The sequence below is a fragment of the Orussus abietinus genome, unplaced genomic scaffold (genome assembly GCF_000612105.2).
Source record: "Orussus abietinus isolate OABI.00-Male unplaced genomic scaffold, Oabi_2.0 scaffold943, whole genome shotgun sequence".
In the NCBI taxonomy this organism is placed as follows: Eukaryota; Metazoa; Arthropoda; class Insecta; order Hymenoptera; family Orussidae; genus Orussus; species Orussus abietinus.
Window position 1 is genome coordinate 1 of NW_019395087.1, and position 17,521 is coordinate 17,521.

General features: G+C 34.4%; 2 protein-coding genes across 4 annotated transcripts; one reads left to right on the plus strand and one right to left on the minus strand.

The window, feature by feature from the left end:
* Positions 1-989: 989 nt before the first annotated feature.
* Positions 990-4,976, plus strand: LOC105699003. 2 transcript variants are annotated; one of them, XM_012423682.2, is made up of 3 exons: positions 990-1,439; positions 1,641-1,750; positions 4,308-4,976. In XM_012423682.2, exons 2-3 carry the CDS (start codon positions 1,686-1,688, stop codon positions 4,606-4,608), a joined length of 366 nt encoding a protein of 121 aa, XP_012279105.1. In that variant the 5' UTR covers positions 990-1,439; positions 1,641-1,685; the 3' UTR covers positions 4,609-4,976. The 2 variants fall into 2 exon arrangements, with proteins under 2 accessions (XP_012279105.1, XP_012279106.1); XM_012423683.2 differs by having other exon boundaries at positions 990-1,420.
* Positions 4,977-5,813: 837 nt separating this feature from the next.
* LOC105699002 (phosphatidylinositol N-acetylglucosaminyltransferase subunit Q) lies at positions 5,814-16,750 on the minus strand. 2 transcript variants are annotated; one of them, XM_012423681.1, is made up of 7 exons: positions 16,346-16,572; positions 16,147-16,265; positions 15,241-16,079; positions 11,359-11,639; positions 6,583-6,775; positions 6,244-6,358; positions 5,814-6,154 (listed from the first exon to the last, which is right to left on the minus strand). In XM_012423681.1, the coding sequence occupies exons 3-7, from the start codon at positions 16,036-16,038 to the stop codon at positions 5,964-5,966; spliced, it is 1,578 nt and encodes a 525-aa protein (XP_012279104.1). In that variant the 5' UTR covers positions 16,039-16,079; positions 16,147-16,265; positions 16,346-16,572; the 3' UTR covers positions 5,814-5,963. The 2 variants fall into 2 exon arrangements, with proteins under 2 accessions (XP_012279104.1, XP_012279103.1); XM_012423680.1 differs by lacking the exon at positions 16,346-16,572 and adding an exon at positions 16,738-16,750 and having other exon boundaries at positions 5,964-6,154.
* Between the last annotated feature and the right edge of the window lie 771 nt (positions 16,751-17,521).

Genomic DNA, 17,521 nt, shown 5'->3' on the forward strand with positions numbered 1-17,521 from the left:
TCGAATTCCGCGCTGCTCCCGCCGCTAGTACGCTGCGCGGCCGGAGAGGGCAGTGCGGACCAGGTGCAAGCCATCGATGGAGTCCAGTGTACCTCCCCCCCCGCCTTAAGGTCCGCTTCTCCACACTCTGCGTCTCAAGCCGGGGCAAAAAACAGATTTAGATCCGAGATACTACCAAGGGCTCTATAGCTGCCCGTTGACTTGTATGTCGATTCGTACTGCGGAGGACACGAATGCCTTCTCTGCAAACATGGAAATGGCAATGCATGATGGAAAGGCATTCATGTCGGCCAGTGTACATTTCTCACTCATTATATCTTGATATAATATAATTATTGAAGATTGAACAATCCTACGCTTTGCAGCACATGTAATTTACAGGAGAGTACGAGACGGTTGTTCCCGATTTTCGCCGTACTTCATTATTTTGTATTCTTCAATAGACAAAACTATTTGTTAAAACAATAGGTCTCATCTGTCAGGAATTTGTGAAAAAAAGCCTTTGAAATTTAGCACTTTTCTCATAATAATATAAATTACCAAATTGTATAGAAACAGCTGATCTGCGTCGGCAAGAAAGGGATGATGCCGAGAAAGAGAACGCATGTGTGTATGCTAGATGGTGGGAGAAAGAAAGCATGCATAAACGGCGGGATTCTGCCCGCCCTGACGTATGTGGAACGGGACGGACGCTGTGAGAATGAGAACGCATGTGTTAGCCCATGTATTCTAGGTGACGAGAGAAAGAAAGACATGCATAAAACGGCGGGATTCTGCCCGCCGTGATATACATGGAAGGGGAACGGCGTCTGTGAGAAAAAGAACATATGTGTAGCCAACGCATCCTGTGTGCTGGAGTCACGCATAGAATGATGGGAGCTTCCCGCCAGCAGAGAGATACATAGAAAGGGAAAACGTCTATAAGAGGAAGAACGCACGTGTTAGCCAACGTATTCTTCCTGGTAGAGAAAAAGAGATACACATAGAATGACGAAAGAGGTACACTGACGGACATGAATGTCCCCTTATGCATATGGTACGGCAAGTACAGGAAGAGACAGCATTCATGCCCGTCACTGTACATGGAAGGGGGAACGGACGATCTGTTAGAGAGAGAACGCACGTGTTAGCCAACGTATCCTACGTGGTAGAGAAAAAGAGATGCACATAGAATCTGGCAGGGGTATGTATGTACATGGAAGGGGAATGGAGTCTGTAAGACAGAGAACGCATGTGTTAGCCAACTGTATTCGACACCACGGGAGAAAGAGAGATGTGCAGAAGGAGGCGGGGTTTCTCCGAGAAGAGTGGGAATGGACGATCTGTAAGGGAGAGAACGCATGTGTCAGTCAACTGTATTCGACACCACGGAAGAAAGAGAGATGTACAGAAGGAGGCGGAGTTTCTCCGAGAAGAGTGGGTGAGGCCCGGTAGACAGTGTGAGTAAGACGAAGAGAGAATGTATTTCCAACATAATGAGAGAACATGAGATAGAAAATGGTAGGGGGAGAGGGGTGGAAGCGACCGCTGCGCCATCATGCAGTTGGCTAACATTTTAGTTATGTTAGCCAACTTTTTCGGGCATCAGAGGCCCGTATCTTTCTGGGCTTCTATGGAGACATCTGTATTCTTTGCTGTAGGCCAGGTAAAGCGCCACCACCGCAATCAACCAACCAACCATAAAAATGGCACTAAGGAGGTTAGGATTTCTCAAGAATCAGTATAAAAATGCCATTCAGTTAACTCACAGGTAATGATTTCCGAAATATAAATAAGGTAGTAAAGTTACAGTACAATTCTATTAATTTGTCGAAATGCGCACATTATTGGCTTGTGTCTGACTGATCTGTAATCGTGAATGTTGTGCAATTCTCTTTTTTTTTTCTTCTTCGAAAGATCCCTGTTTGCTATGTTTTGGCTCGAATAAATTGACATTTTCAGAAGCAAATGTAGACGATTCAGTTTGTATTATTGATTGAAACAAAAATTACAATAGGCACTCGCAATCAAAGGATTATTACAATTGTTAGCTTCCATACATTGTAATGCACTGCTAAAACTAATTTTTAATTTTGTCATATACGACGAGACCATAATTTGCAATAAATGTTACCATAAAGCATTAGTTAACATCAAGTAATTGTCAAAGTTTACTAAGAATCACTTTTTTATACATGTATTTTGGTTTTCTCAAATAGTAATTTTAGGGTCAATATTATTGTAATAATTGAGTTTTCTGCTTTTTTTTTTTTAATAATTAGGTCAAATTGCAGTAACATCCATGTTTTAAAGCACAATGATATGTATATCAATCATCACATTTCAATGAAATGAATTCAGTAACGCCACTTAAAATTAGTAGTTCAGTATAGTCGCTTGATTCACTAAAAATTAAGTGAAAAGTTCACTTTAACTAATCTTATAATATGGTACCATTCTATTTCTCCTAGTTTGATTTATGTGAAATAAATTGATTACTGAAATTTTTAGTGAAAGTCAGTGAAATTGTGGTAAACTCAATGTGAAAGTAAATATTTTCTAAAAATGATTACGTTTTATTTAGCTGTTGAAAGGAATAAAAGGAAACCTACATTCTAAAGTTATTTAAAGTGATTTCTTCATTGAATTTTCATTTCATTTCTTCAGTGAATTAAGTGGCTGTACTAAATTTGCAACAATCATGAGTGGTGGTAGAGTAATTTTCCTCAACAAAATGTATTAATTGACGTATGTTTTATTGGGTTTTAGAGTAAGAACACTTCAGATGATATAAAAGGCACTGAGAAATTTAATCAAGGTCGATAATTAAATTAAAATTCATCTATACCCTTTTTGGTGATAATGTCATTTTGAATACTTAAGTGGTAATATAAACTGGCGCGCCACATTACCGACATTTACCTTTATGTTGAAGTCTTTTACAGCTATGTTGAGAATTATACTACCTGAAGCGTTTCATGTGTCATTTTCAGTAAAGTAATGATAAAGAGATTAATATAAAACTTTCAAAATCCTGTGAATTCATTATTCTAACGACTGTTTAGGACCAACGTCGCCATCTGTGACATTTAGCTGCAACTAAATTTTTGTTCTAAAAACACGTGTTAGCCACGGGACAAGTCAGCATTCCCTTGCAATCGTTGGTGAAAGTATTTTCCATATTTTCCCATTTGACTCTGTAATATTCCATGTCTACGGTATTCTAAAGTATTCAAGCTAGGTCCTGAAACTCTTCATTTTTTATTCTAAGCCTCCAAGAAGCGTAAAACATCGAAAACGTGCACAGACCACGCCATGTTGGTTCTAGTCCATGATAAATACATTTTTTATGAAAAATGAAATTTTGTGAATGTCAGGACCTACTTGAGAGCCTCCATATTCACGTAGTAAAATTTGAAACGAATCGGTACGTCCAATTCGGAGAATACTTTCACCAACAATTTGATTCCTTATATGTATAGGCTGACTTTCATATCACCTTCAGTAGACTTATTTATCTATACTTCAAAACTTCTGTACTTCCATAATTCATACTAATCTTAATACTAATATACTTGTATACAATTCATATATTAAAGAGGGAAAGTTTGTAAATTTGAGGTAATCATAAAAACTTCTTAACCGAATTAGATAAGCTTTTCACCATTGAACAGCTTTTTCCGTACTGGTAAACACAGGCTATACATCTTCACTTTTAATAAACAGGGAGCTGAGCAGTGATAGTAAAGTAAAGTAAGTCATAGAAGAAACGGCCGTCTGGGAACCATTTATTGCATACCCTATATAAGGTGGCAGAAAACGCAGTGCTTATCTATTGCAAATGTTATTTTCTATGAAACATTAATATATGATAAAGACAAGGTTATAACGAAAGTACTTATACTAAAAACAAAAATACAAGTAAACGAAGAAAAATTCTATTGCGAAAGTCCAAATAATATAAAAGTTTCACATAAGGCGAAAGCAAATCATAATATTCGTTAGAACTCTACTGATGTAATAAAAATGCTTATACTGAAAGCCAAAGCGAAAAAAAATGTCTAAATGATGCAGTATTTTTGCATACAGTAAAAACAAAATTAGATGTTAGTTACAACTCTAGATAAAAAGGAACTAGACAGAAATTTAAGTAAAACAAGTTGATAAAAAACGACTGCGAGTGCTTTCTTGGCTCCTAATATGAAGCATATGTATTTTAGCAAAATAACATTATTCCTCACCCTTCGTATACATCATTTTTTTAAGCATGTAACTTTACCGGTACTATTTTGTATTTACTATGATTTAATTGTTTGTATGTATTCTAGGGACCTAACTGTTAGATGCCTGTCGAATGGAACCACCATAAAGAAAGATACATGTAACGATGAAGATTTGGATGCTCCTATAAAATACTCAACATCCGAGGCTGCAACTTGGGAAGCCAAACATAGTTTACGAAATGTAGACGACGATACACTTTGGTACCAAAGCCATGTAGTAACTGTGAGTGTCGCTGTCTTCTTGATCTACTTCTTAATGTTGAGAGAAGAGAACGACATAGATAGACTATTTGATAGAGACATGGATCAATGCTTGGAGGACACAAAACGAGAAGTTAATCATTAAAGGATGATATAAATAAATTAACGCTTATCTATTATTCTTCTGTCTATTCCTTACTAAGCATTGAAAAAAATATCTACAATGCCATTACTTGTTCTCTGAGAGTGTGCAACAAATTCTACTATATTCAATTGATATTTAGTCAATTTGTAATTATGATAATGTATGCATTAAAGAAAGTAATGACGTAGAACACAATTGTAACAATAATATTATGTGCTTTATAGAGGGTTTAAAAGATTAAAATTCCCACAGTCGAATCGTTGTAAATAGGGAGAATATAATTCATTTCTATGATAAATAAATTAAGAAATCTGTTTAAAATCGGTAATGATAAAATACAGTTGAATTTTTCTAATATGTTACAGTAAGTATGTGTACTTTTCTATCATATCCTTGGATAATAATGCGGTGGTAAAAGTCAAATTAATTGAATGTCAGGGAATGAAAGAGTTTATAAAAGCTGAACGTTATAATTAGTTTAGATAGAAAGCCTTAATATAATACTTAATTCAGACATATCAGTAAATAGTTTACATTGACTTTATTTAAGTAACGAGAATGCTACAAGAATAATTTATCTAATTCTAAATGTTTTATACAATATGTGACGGAATTATGCATTTTTATTATTCATATGAAATTGCATAACTCCATGAAACTTCTGAATAGAAATATTGGAGTATTTAATGAATTGCGGTTAATTAGTTGTATTGTTTACATGATCACATAGTACAAAAATGCTACTTGGATTCAAAATAACTTTACAAAACAAGACGCTTTTAATTCCGAACAATATGCAATTTATATTAATTATTATACAGGGAAAATCTAAGTTTTTTTTTACATTAATTCATTAATTCAACATCACACGTTAATGGTGATCATTCTATTGACAATTTTTTATTATATAAATCAAATATTTTAAATCTGGTAATAAAACCAAAAGTAAAACTATTCTTTACCAACACATAAATAACAGATTTAAGAAATTATTATCTTATTTAGGCTATTAAAAAGGTGACCAAGAATATTAATCATAACATTGCATATACTGTATGAAATGTTCTACATCGATGTCAATGTTAAATGAAAAGTTATGCTATTAAATTTGTGAAATATTGCAATATGCAAAAATAATGTGTACATCTGTAATTATGAAGAAGATCTAAGGAAAAATGTCAACGGGAGTAAAATAATTTCACACATCGATGGAAATTGATTTTAATAAATAAAATATTGATTCTGTACAAATACTTGCAATTCTTTTGATATAATTGTGACAAGGTCGGCTTCGTAGAGTCTCTAGAAAATAATGTAATTCTTCTGATATAATAGAGATCGATTTCGTAAAGTCTTTATAGGGGATAAAGTAAGTGACCCCATAAAACGTCGTTGATTATCGAAGCCCACTCAATGGGCATATGACAAGTAACGGTGTCAGGAATACAACGCTTCCAAGTTTCACCCCAAGGGGAAACTACTGTAGACATTGTTAATGTAATTGGGCCTCCTTTGTTATAGTTGAGTATTTCAATGTTCACAGAATCTGTAAGTAAACGGAAATTATTTAAACAAGTTATTTTATACATTGTTTATGATCAAATTCATAATAAAAGTTACTTTTCTTATACTTACTCCTGGTTGTTCGAGATCTGAACAGCCACTTCAGAAAAGCATACACTGGCGTCACTTGCAAGTAAAATTTAAGTCTTGTTAAAAAACCACCAAGACCAATCAGTACCAAGCGAAGCTGATAAAATAGAAAACGATTATTATATTATGAAATTAATTACAGAAAAAATGTTATCGTGATTATTAATGAATTACAGGATTTTTTTATATAATTCCTGTTCTAGTTTATTTTGCAAAAAATTAAGAATGTACCGTATGAAATTTAATTTTGTAATTCAACTTTTGTTACAAAAGGTATTTTTGCCATTTAATTATAAGATATAGTACAAAGTATATATATACCGTAGTGAAAACTGAATAATAAACCCACGTCGTGGGCATGAGGAAAAGGAGTACAGTGAAAAGCAATGTACCAACAAACAATTGATCAGGCTGATATTCACAGGAGTCTACTCTTTCGCGTAATGGATTCTTCTTTTTTCCCAAAAATAGCCTAAACAATGCCGTGAGACCTCTCAGCTGAAGATTAAAAAGCCTGAAAATAATGTAATTACATATGTACGATTTTATATTATTATTATTATCATCATCATCATTATTATTATTATTTAGTATTATACATGTGAAATATACTTATATGTAATTGTATATGTACGATAGAAACAAACACTGCCAAGGAAACATTCCTAAGTGTCCGCCGCCGATCTTATTGATTTTCATATATATTGAAGAACACAAAAATCTAAGAGACACGTGTTTTCTTTTTTATCTGCAATGGTCCATATTTAACGGGTGAAACAACCCTCTAAAGTTTGGAGAAAATTCGATTTTTATATTAATCTTCGTACAAGTAGTGGAGGGATTTCGACGAAACTTGGCACAAACGTATTCTGTATGAGGACGGTGAAAACACAATATTGTCCAGGAGTGCTGCACCATCTCAAGGGGGTGAACTACCCTTTAGACATTTGTTTTGTAATATATACTAAACAAGCACTCCTACTTAAGTTCCACTTACGCCATGTGCTCACGAAAAATGAGGAAATACGTGTTTTTTGCTTTGTGTCAATAAACATTTATACATCGGTCGAAAACAATGGGTGTATGTGGTATATGGGTATATCCTGACTATCTTTATTGGGTTATATCGTCATCGAATCTGTTGCGAAACAATTTCCAGTCTCTTAGACTGGTTTTTTAACTTATTTATAAATAATTGCATGTTATGTTAACCAGCGACATTTTAAGGAATTAGCACGTTTACACGATTTATGTACAATGAATTGGTGACGATATAATCCAATAAAGATAGTCGGGATATACGCATATACCACCTAGATACATTGTTTTCAACCGATGTATAAATGTTTATTGGCAAAAAGCAAAAAACACGTATTTCCTCATTTTTCGTGAGCAAACACATGGCGTAAGTGGAACTTAAGTAAGAGTGCTTGTTTAATATATATTACAAAAAAAATGTTGTCTAAAGGGTAATTCACCCCGTTGAAGTGGTGTAACATTACTGGACAATATTGTGTTTTCACTGCCCTTGTACAGAATACGTTTATGCCAAATTTCGTCGAAATTCCTCCACTGTTTCCACGAAAATTAATATAAAAATCGAATTTTCGCCAAACTGTAGGGGGTTCTTTCACCCGTTAAATGTGAATCATTGCAGATTTAAAAAAAAAACACGTATCTTGTTACGTCCCGACGTAGTCTAGTTAGAAATTTAAAATTTAAATTAAATAAAATCGCGTTCAAGGAAAGCGAGCCCTGCACCGGAAGAAAGTAGGGTGCAGAGCTGGCATTCCACAGGTGCGCACGGGCTCGCAGAGGTCGAAGTCCCCGCGATGTCGGAAAGCCCCCGCGCACAAAACCCCGTGTCAGCACCAGGTTCAAAATCCTGGAGGCACTACCGAGCTCTAGGAATCTGAAGATGCAGCAAACAATGGACCCTACCTTGGAGGGCCTCTAGCCCCTACTCCTTGTTCAGGAGACCGCGGAAAACCTAGAGCTCGGTCAGGAGCGCACACCGTTTTGAATTTTCGAACCAGCAGTGTCAGAAGTTTTAAGAAGGCGACGAGCAGTATTAGGGAAGGAATCATGGTACAAGTAGCACCCAGCCTATCCGTGAAAATCCTAGGAGGTCAGAGATAAAGGACTGACATACTCCAGCCAGACACTCCTGTCACCCAAGGTTGGCATTGGAATATTTTTCAACTTAAGCCTTCCGATTTTATAACGATCAAATGTCCTTTCCTTAAATAGTAGCTTCACGGGTCGATTTGTTTTTCAGAGTCAAGTTTGTGGAAATTTAAATTCGATATTGTAGTCTTCTTAGTTATCTGGCATAATTAATTACCCGTGAAACCCGAAGGAAAGTTTGAAAATTAATCGGGCGTAAATATTATTGTATGAAATTTTACTTAATGTGAATGGCGCCTATTTAAATATTAATCTATATTATTCGTTATTGAATTTGTGTAGTTTGATTCTATTGCCTGTGAACCTTCCCGAACGACGTTTGAATTGTGTGAACCACTCCGATGTCACCTAGTTTATCTGTGAATTTTATATCTTGTGTAAATTTCATTCTCTTAAGTGAGTACATTTTGTTCTTGGTTGATTGAAATAAAATATAATTTATTGTCAATTGTATTAGATTCCATTTTCAGCCAATGTGATTAGGGTTGTTGGTTTATTAACCTTTTTTTTGCGAGTCTTCTCAACATTACACTGTGTGAATGTTGGAGCATCATAAATTGAAATTTGTTTCTCAGTTCTCGAGTAAAGTAAAGTCTGGTGAATCAGTGCATTGGTTAAATTGCCACTATATATTTGAATCCGTTCGGTAGAGTTCACCTAATCATGTATTACTCCAATTGTCTTACTGTCATTCGTTTAAAGCGCATATTTGCAGTTATTGTGGTGTCATCTGTTTAAAATGTTATATTGACAATTATTACCGTATCACCTGTGATTTGATTATCCCATTTAGAAATTTATTGTATCACTCGTCGGATTTTTCTACTTGCAAATATTATTGTGTCGGCCGTTGTGTAAATTTCCCCTTCTTTCGATTATTATTGAGTGACCCCGAATTAAGGGAAAACTACCTCTGTTTTTTAAATTTTGATGCTTTAAGTTTTTAGTATTATTTTGTGATTAAATGTTATTCTGTCCGAATTGTCGGTATTACTTTCGTTGCTGATTCTATTGTCCAGATTTTACATTTCGAGAAATATACTAAATATCATTTTGGATTGAGATTTTACGATTTTCAATTGTGGATTTTTGCAGAATTAGATTGTTTTGTCCGACTTAATCGAGTCTCGTATAATGTTGAATTTATAATTCTGGATCTAATTTCAATTTTGACACATTCGGTTATGGAAGGTGATTGAAATTTCTGGAGTGTTATATTTTGTCGCTGCAAGTTATTATAAAAATTTGATTGTGCAATTTGAATGTCATCTGAATCTGTATTTAATGTCAACCTTTGAATTTTGCATATTTCATTGAATGTTACTGCTGTAAGTGTTCACCTCCTGATTTTAAACGATCACGATATTCTTCCTCGCAATACCTTATCGAGATTTAATTCGAATCGTCTTTTTCTTGATTACTTTATAATTTGGAGTTTTGATTCCTGAAGAATTTTTATCACGTCCTATTCTAATTAATTGATGATTGTTTTATATTAAAGTCATACCCTTGAATTTTGGTCTTCACTTTTGCCTTTAAATTTTGGTCTTGAATTTTGGTACAACACCACATGTAGTGAGACGTGAAGAATCCCAGATTTCGATTTTGTTAACCGTTTTAGTGCCAGGGGTTTTTAAAAATCCGTGTCGGATTATGCCATGAAGCGCGATAGGAAATTTAAAAATTTTTGATTAGTAATAAAATGTTATTAATTGTTAATACCTCTAGTCTCGTTTATTTCCGTCTTTGACCCTCTGTGCACCCCAGTCCCTGGCTCTACGGTTGAATTCGTGGCCAAAAAGGGGGTTTGTTCCGTACTACAGGTAAGTTGATTTGTGTTCGGATCAAAATTTGTTACCACTCTGACGTAACAGTCTCTTAGATTATTGTGTTCTTCAATATATATGAAAATCATTAAGATCAGCGGCGGAAACTTGGGAATGTTTCCTTGTGAGCGAAAAATTTACTTTCTAGGCGAGATTAATTACTCGTGGTAATCTAAATGTTTCTTGTTATAAAAATTTGTTGCCGTCGATAAAATTTATTTTGTAAAAATCATCAGTGTTACAACCCAAATAATGGTCAATTAATATCCAGAGGATACACTGAGGAGAGATTTTGCAAAAAGAATTTTATGTACAAAATTGATCTCAAGGATTGAGAACATTAATGAAAATTTTATCAAATTTGGGACAAAATATTGTATTAAACTCAAACAACCTGGTACTTGGTATTACAAACTATTAATAATGAGTAGATATCATTTGAAGTTGATGCAATAATGAGTTCATCCGTAACTATTAGAGATGTGAGAAAAACATCTGTAATCCTGATAATTCTATTAAAATCTAGTTTGTTACAAGAATATTATCATAATTCATTTAGTCTTTCACTCTTAGAAGAGAATCAACATTTTTTTCTAACAAGTTTATGCGCCGAAAGTGTAACAAAAATGAGTCAAACGGACTTCATGCAGTTAAGCTTAAAAAATTGAGTATTATTTGTAATTTACCATAATTTTATTAGATTTTATTTTTTAGATAATAGTCAGGAAAAATCTATTTGACAGTGAAAGTGATATCTCGCTCAGTGAATTCTCGAACTCCATAAATTGCTAATACTTTCTTTTACAAAATTACGATCAATCATTAGAACTTTCTACTAATTTTGTTGAGGACAGCTTTTCAAAATTTTGAACTTCACTGGTAATTCGACACGTGTAATTTTGTGTAATTTAGAAATTATAATTTTTGTAAGCTAATTATCAATTACTTATGTAATTACTTCATTATAACGATATATTTTCAAATTTCTTGAATTAAATGATTAAGACAGAATATCTAATTTTTCATGTTAGCAGGAATTACACATCTCATCGATAGAATATTGGTGATCATTTTCTATCATTACCTGGCTGCATATACGTAAATGCAGTAACTGTGGAAGCTGACAAGGGCCAAAAGATCAGCGATCATGGATATCTGAAAGGTGACTCCTAATTGTCCCAAAGATAATAAAACTTGAAACGCAAAGTCGAGTACAGGCTTCATGCATACTAAACAAGTCCACCATAAATGTATATGATAGAGAAAAAATTTCCCCAGCATCTTATTAAAGGAATGATTCAACTTCAGGCCTGCTGGTGCTCCCATTAACCAGTCGACTAGACCTTTTAGGGATTCCACAACTTTCTGTAACAAGTGATTACATTAAGGTGATATGAAAGAGTCGACCTATACAGAGTGTACCATAATAGACTGTAAACCTCTCAAGGGGTGAAAGAGAGTGAAGTTTTGAACTAGAACTTCTTTTTCCATTTTTTGCTCAGAAAATTTGTCATCGAGTTATTAGTAGTTATAATTGGCCAACGAGGCGGCGCGCGGCCAAAGTCCGCAGGGGCGCAGCGCGCCGTACGGGCCCTCGCTCATGCTTGAGTTCCTCCAGAAAAATGTCATTTTAATATGTCAAATTATTTAATAAATGAATGAAGAANTAATTAATTTAAAAATCATTCTTTAACTACACAATTAATCAATAAATTACTGACTGATCGACTAATTGTCCAATTCAATAATTAATTAAGTTATCCATTTATTTACTGGTTGGCTAATTAATCAATTCCTTGCTTAATTGTAAAAAATGAATGAATAGGTGAATAACTGTTGTTAATCATGTTTTTTTATCATTTCATTACGTGAATGATTATTTGATTTCTGAAAGCGGGGTAACGGGTAAAACGTTTCAAAGCAAATTTGTTGTTTAAAAAACAATGTATTTTTGCAAAAATGTTTCGTGTTACAAAAATTAAATGCTTATTTAACAATAAATTTGCTTTGAACCCTTCTATCGGCCTCCCCGCTTTCTCAAAAAATGAAATGTTTCTTACATTCAATTAAGCAAGGAATTGATTAATTAACCAACCAGTGAATAAATGTATGACTTACTTAATTATTTCATTGGACAATTAAACGATCAATCAGCAATTTAGTGATTAATTATGTAGTTAAAGAATGATTTTTAAGTTAATTATTTTATCGATTTATAACTGTTTTTATTCTTATTTATGTATTTATTCATTTATTAAATAATTCGACATATTAAAATTACATTTTTCGGGAGGAACATCAGGCATGAGCGAGGGGCCCTACGGCGTCCCTGCGAACTTCGGCCGCGGGTCACCTTGTTGGTCATCTTTAAGGCGAAGTGAAACTCCCTTCAAATCAGTCGATTCGAATACAACACTTTTTTTTAAGGGTATTGGACCAAACTGTCCGAAATTTTGACACATGACTCGTGATCATCTAAAAATTGTCTTGACACATTCAAAATTTGGGTTTTTGGAAAAAATTTTTCAACTTAGCCCAGGCCAGAACCAAAATGGCGTTGAGCTCATATTTCGATCAATCTACAATTATCGAAGACTCTGATATGAGAAACGAAAGGATCAGGATGATTTTACGACAATTTAGAACACTCGGGTAATCAATAAACTCGCATTTGAGCGAGATACAGGCAAAAAAAGTGTTTTATGCGCTTCGGTGCTAAAACGACGGGAATACGAGGTCTTAGAGTGAAAATTTAATTGACCTAGAAATCACAGATGGCACACGATGTTTCTGTGCAGTCAATTAGGACTCCAGAGAGCACGAATCCAAAGGATTTCTGGAGTTTTAATTCGATTTCTTTGTAATTAACCGTTTGGGTGCCACGTGCCTTTGCTGTTTTCCTGTTCAAAAGTGCCAAGGAGCGCTATTGCGCTGTTTTCTGCTCTATACGGTAAGCGGTAATGTTCGACAGAAATTAAAATTCGTTCTTCTACCAGCTGTCTCATTCTTTTACTTTTACCTAAAATGGAATGGTAACCGTAAAGTCGCGCATTGACGGAAACCGAGCGTGTCGCGGTTATCGGCTTCGCAGCCTAGAACGCTGGCGCTGTTCGAGCGACACAGAAGAAGCGTAAAATCGCTCCTTGGCACTCAAACGGTTAATGTACGAAAACGACAAGGGACTATGCCATTTGGTACAATACCCAATATATTTCGACACAGCTGCCAATATAAAAACGAACGTCGACAATGTAGGTAGAATTTATAACGTATTTTGAAAAATCTTTTTTATCGACGTCGATCAAGTTCTTCGACGTGTTTCACTTCATCTTAACTACTAATAACTCTGTGAAAAATGTTCTGAGCAGAAAATGGAAACGGAACATGTAGTTCAAAATTTCACCCTCTTGCACCCCTTGAGAGATTTACTATCTATCATGGGACACCCTGTACATATCTGAGAGGTCAAATCATTGGTTAAAGTATTCTCCGAACTGGGTGTACCGAGTCGTTTCAAATTTTACCACTTGAATATGGAGGGCCTAAAGTAGGCCCTGAAACACAAATTTTCATTTTTCATCAAAAATTTATTTATTTATCATAGACTAGAACCAACATGGCGTAGTCTGTGCACGTTTTCGATGTTTCACGCTTCTCGAAGACTTAGAATTGAAAATGAAGAGTTTCAAGACCTAACTCGAACAATTTAAAATACCGTAGAAATGGAATATTATAGAGTCAAATGGAAAATATGGAAAATACTTTTACCAACGATTGCAAGGGAATGATGACTTGTCCCGTGGCTAACACGTGTTTTTAGAGCAAAAATTTAGTTGCAGCTAAATGTCACAGATGGTGACGTTGGTCCCAAACAGTCGTTAAAATAATGAATTTTCGGGATTTCGACAGTTTTACGTCGATCTTCTTATCATTACTTTATTGAAATGACATATGGAACGCTTCAGTTCGTATAATTCTCAACGTAGACTATAAAAGACTTCAACATAAATATAAATATCCGTAACGGAAATCGCCAGCTTACGTTACCACTTGAGTATTCAAAACGGCATTACCACCAAAAAGCGTATAGATGAATTTTATTTTGTCGACGTCGATTAAATTTCTTGACGCTTTTCATATCATTTTAACACTTTACCGATCGGCGAATTTGAAAGTAAATTGAAATCACGGCTATCGCAAAACCGATTAATAGGGGGTACCGGTCGGTAAAGTGTTAAGAGCGCATATCTCTTCCCCATTTTTCAACAGAAGCAGAAAAAAGAGTGAAACATTTAAATACGCTTTATACATGTTATTATCCAGTCTTTTAGGTACGTATTGATATAAGTATTTATCATTCTACCGAAAAGAAAGTTATGATATTTATAAAGAATCATATTTTGCTGTACATCCTCATTTGTCATAAACTTATAGACAACCGGACCGCTTCAGAGTGCTCCGCCTTTAGAAAGATTGTAACAAGTACCTGCTCAATAATGACCATTTTTATTTAGTTCCGATAGCACATTATAATTTTAAAGTCATTTTATGAAATTATGACAAAATTGGCAAAAAAATATTTATAGATAACTCACATTCTGGATAATTTTGCTTCTATAGTTTTCAGTAGTTATTGTTTTAGTCGTATATTCTGTCAATGCGTGTGCAAAATATGAACTATGAAGAATTAGAACTTTTTGTGATGCCTTGCAACAAGGCTTGAAAAATGGCTTTAAAGTTTTTTTTATGTAAAATGAAAATATGTACCCAGTATGGTTAATAATACGCATAAACTGTATTTACATTTTGTTTGTTTTTTCCTATACCTATATAAAAAAAAAATCAGTATTTTCACGTAGTTGATAGATATTTGCTCCCTTAATTATTCAAAGCAAACAAATTTTGAATACAATTTATACAAAAAAAAAGTAACCTAATATTTAAAACTGAATTACATGATGTTTACCTCTGCATTGTCTAGAAGAATCTGCGACATTGCTGTATCTCCAATGGTATGCATCAGAACCCGCAACAGTAAAATACCTAATAAAATATCCAATATTGTTGCAATTATATAGTTTCCAGCTTTCAAAGTAAGTCCTTTGTTTTGTATTACACTAGCTATCATCCATCTGGCACTGTCCAGCCACTCGTTAAGGTGTAGACCAAGTGCAGAGAATTTTAACACAGGTAATAGCCTCTTTGTTAATCTGGAAGTGGACTCCATAATAAACATAAGGAGAAACATGTAAGAGGTGAATATTTTAGCAAAATAAGTACAAAACAATCCATTCTGTCTACTAGTTTCTTCCTCGCGTCTTGATCTCTGTAGTATTTGTCGTAATTCACAAAAGTGATCTTCAGGAGATATCTCACTTAATAATGATTCGGCATCAAGTAATGCACATGAATCATAAAAAATTATAATCATTGGGTTGAAGGAAAAAACATTTTGTCCATCCACTATTACTTCTTTTAGGCGATAGTTGTAATTATCAGTTTCCAGATGTTTCACTAATAGTGGTTCCATTGAAACATTTATCCAATCAGGTAGCCGTTTATCAAAATATATCTCTGAACTGCGAGAAAAGTAGCCAACCACATCATTGCGTTCTGGATTAATAACATTAACTCGAGACTTGCAGACACCTATAACGTAAAACTTTTTTATCTCCTCTTTTGGGTCATAACAAACTTTCCCAAATAACAGACCAGACTTCTCATGGTAGAGCTTCTTTGGGATAAAAATTAATATCGATCTCATGGCTAGAAGGTACAGTTCATTTAATTGATGAACTATTCAACCTATAATTGTATTAAAATTGTATTAATATTCTCAGATTATATAATGCATTTTTAATCATTTTCCTACCTTTAATTTAGAGATCGATAGCCAAGATTGGTATACATTCTTCACAAAACATCTCCACATTTGTTTTTACCAAATCTAAACATTGTTTTAAAATGTGCTAATATCTTTACATGAATAATCTGGAAATAATAATCTTTATGTTATAATTGTATTCAACAACATGAGTGACCCTAATTTTCCATCGACAGTAATAAAATACCATTGAATTTTATTTTTCAAATTGACATTTGTTAACCTTCAAACACTATGGCCCAAACGATAATATACCAAGAAGATAGATTAACATTATTCCTTAACGTAACGTGAAGTTGTGACAGAAACATTAATTCCTTGTCAACACATCGCCACATTATATATATATAAAAGAAAGATTTTCATTTTTATTATCCATTATTATTATTGTTTATTTATGTAACACTTTGGAATTACTTGCCCAAAGGATTTATACAAAGCTCTGTACTAATTAAGGTATAACAATGACGGTCCATGTTCACCAACGTTTATTATAAATTAGTGCCATCACACATTCGCATACAATCACATACAATTGAATGGAATTGAATATCAGAGATGAATTAGGAGATTGCTCACGGGCAGGGTCGCGCGATCGCATCGTGTGCTGCTCTCTGGTTGTGTACGTGAGCTTTCACCGTTTTTGCCCATAAGGGCGGGCGCAACGATTTCTGATAGGGGCTCACGCACTCGCGATGGCGGTGCCATCTACCAGTCGCCGTTGGCGGCTCACGTACTCGTGATGGTAATACCATGCGGCAGTTGACGGTGGTGGCTTACCTACGCTTACCGACACTGATCGCTTTTAATGGTAAGGGAAGAACACTCATGGCACCCTCTTTGACTATACCCTTCACTTACCTCATTTATTTCATCCGCATATGATACAGGAAAAATTACAACGTGGGTACTTGAGAGTTGAGTTATACTGTAAATACAATTTTTTTAAGCTACGGAAATTAATAAAAAAATTATGAATGTTCCGTAGGGAACACAAAAAACCTAGGTGGAAGGAGATACCCAACAACATAGTTCGGCGTAGTCGATATGACGTCAGGTGTATTGTACGTGTCGCAAGATCAAATCCTGACGGAGGGGAAGGGTGGGTACGGTTTTTTAGGCAAATTTTTTTCAGCACGTTTTACAGTTGATAGCAATCGCACGAAACACATTACAGTTATGTCATTTTTTATTATGAGTTCAGCTTTTCATTATTTGTTTCACCGTCCATAAGGTGACTTTCATAAATAATGTAAAATTAATTAAAATCGTACCATAAGATAACAGTATCAATCTTTCTTATCGTTAGTATTATTATTTAGTTACCCATGTTGCTACCGTTATCTCATTCATTGCAAAAATT

Coding starts and splice junctions, on each gene's coding strand:
- LOC105699003 (XM_012423682.2), top strand. CDS start 1,686: ATGGCACTAAGGAGGTTAGGATTTCTCAAGAATCAGTATAAAAATGCC. Junction 1,751..4,307: donor GCCATTCAGTTAACTCACAG/GTAATGATTTCC, acceptor TATGTATTCTAG/GGACCTAACTGTTAGATGCC.
- LOC105699002 (XM_012423681.1), bottom strand. CDS start 16,038: ATGAGATCGATATTAATTTTTATCCCAAAGAAGCTCTACCATGAGAAG. Junction 6,776..11,358: donor ATTTACGTATATGCAGCCAG/GTAATGATAGAA, acceptor CATTATTTTCAG/GCTTTTTAATCTTCAGCTGA. Junction 6,155..6,243: donor CAGATCTCGAACAACCAGGA/GTAAGTATAAGA, acceptor GTTTACTTACAG/ATTCTGTGAACATTGAAATA.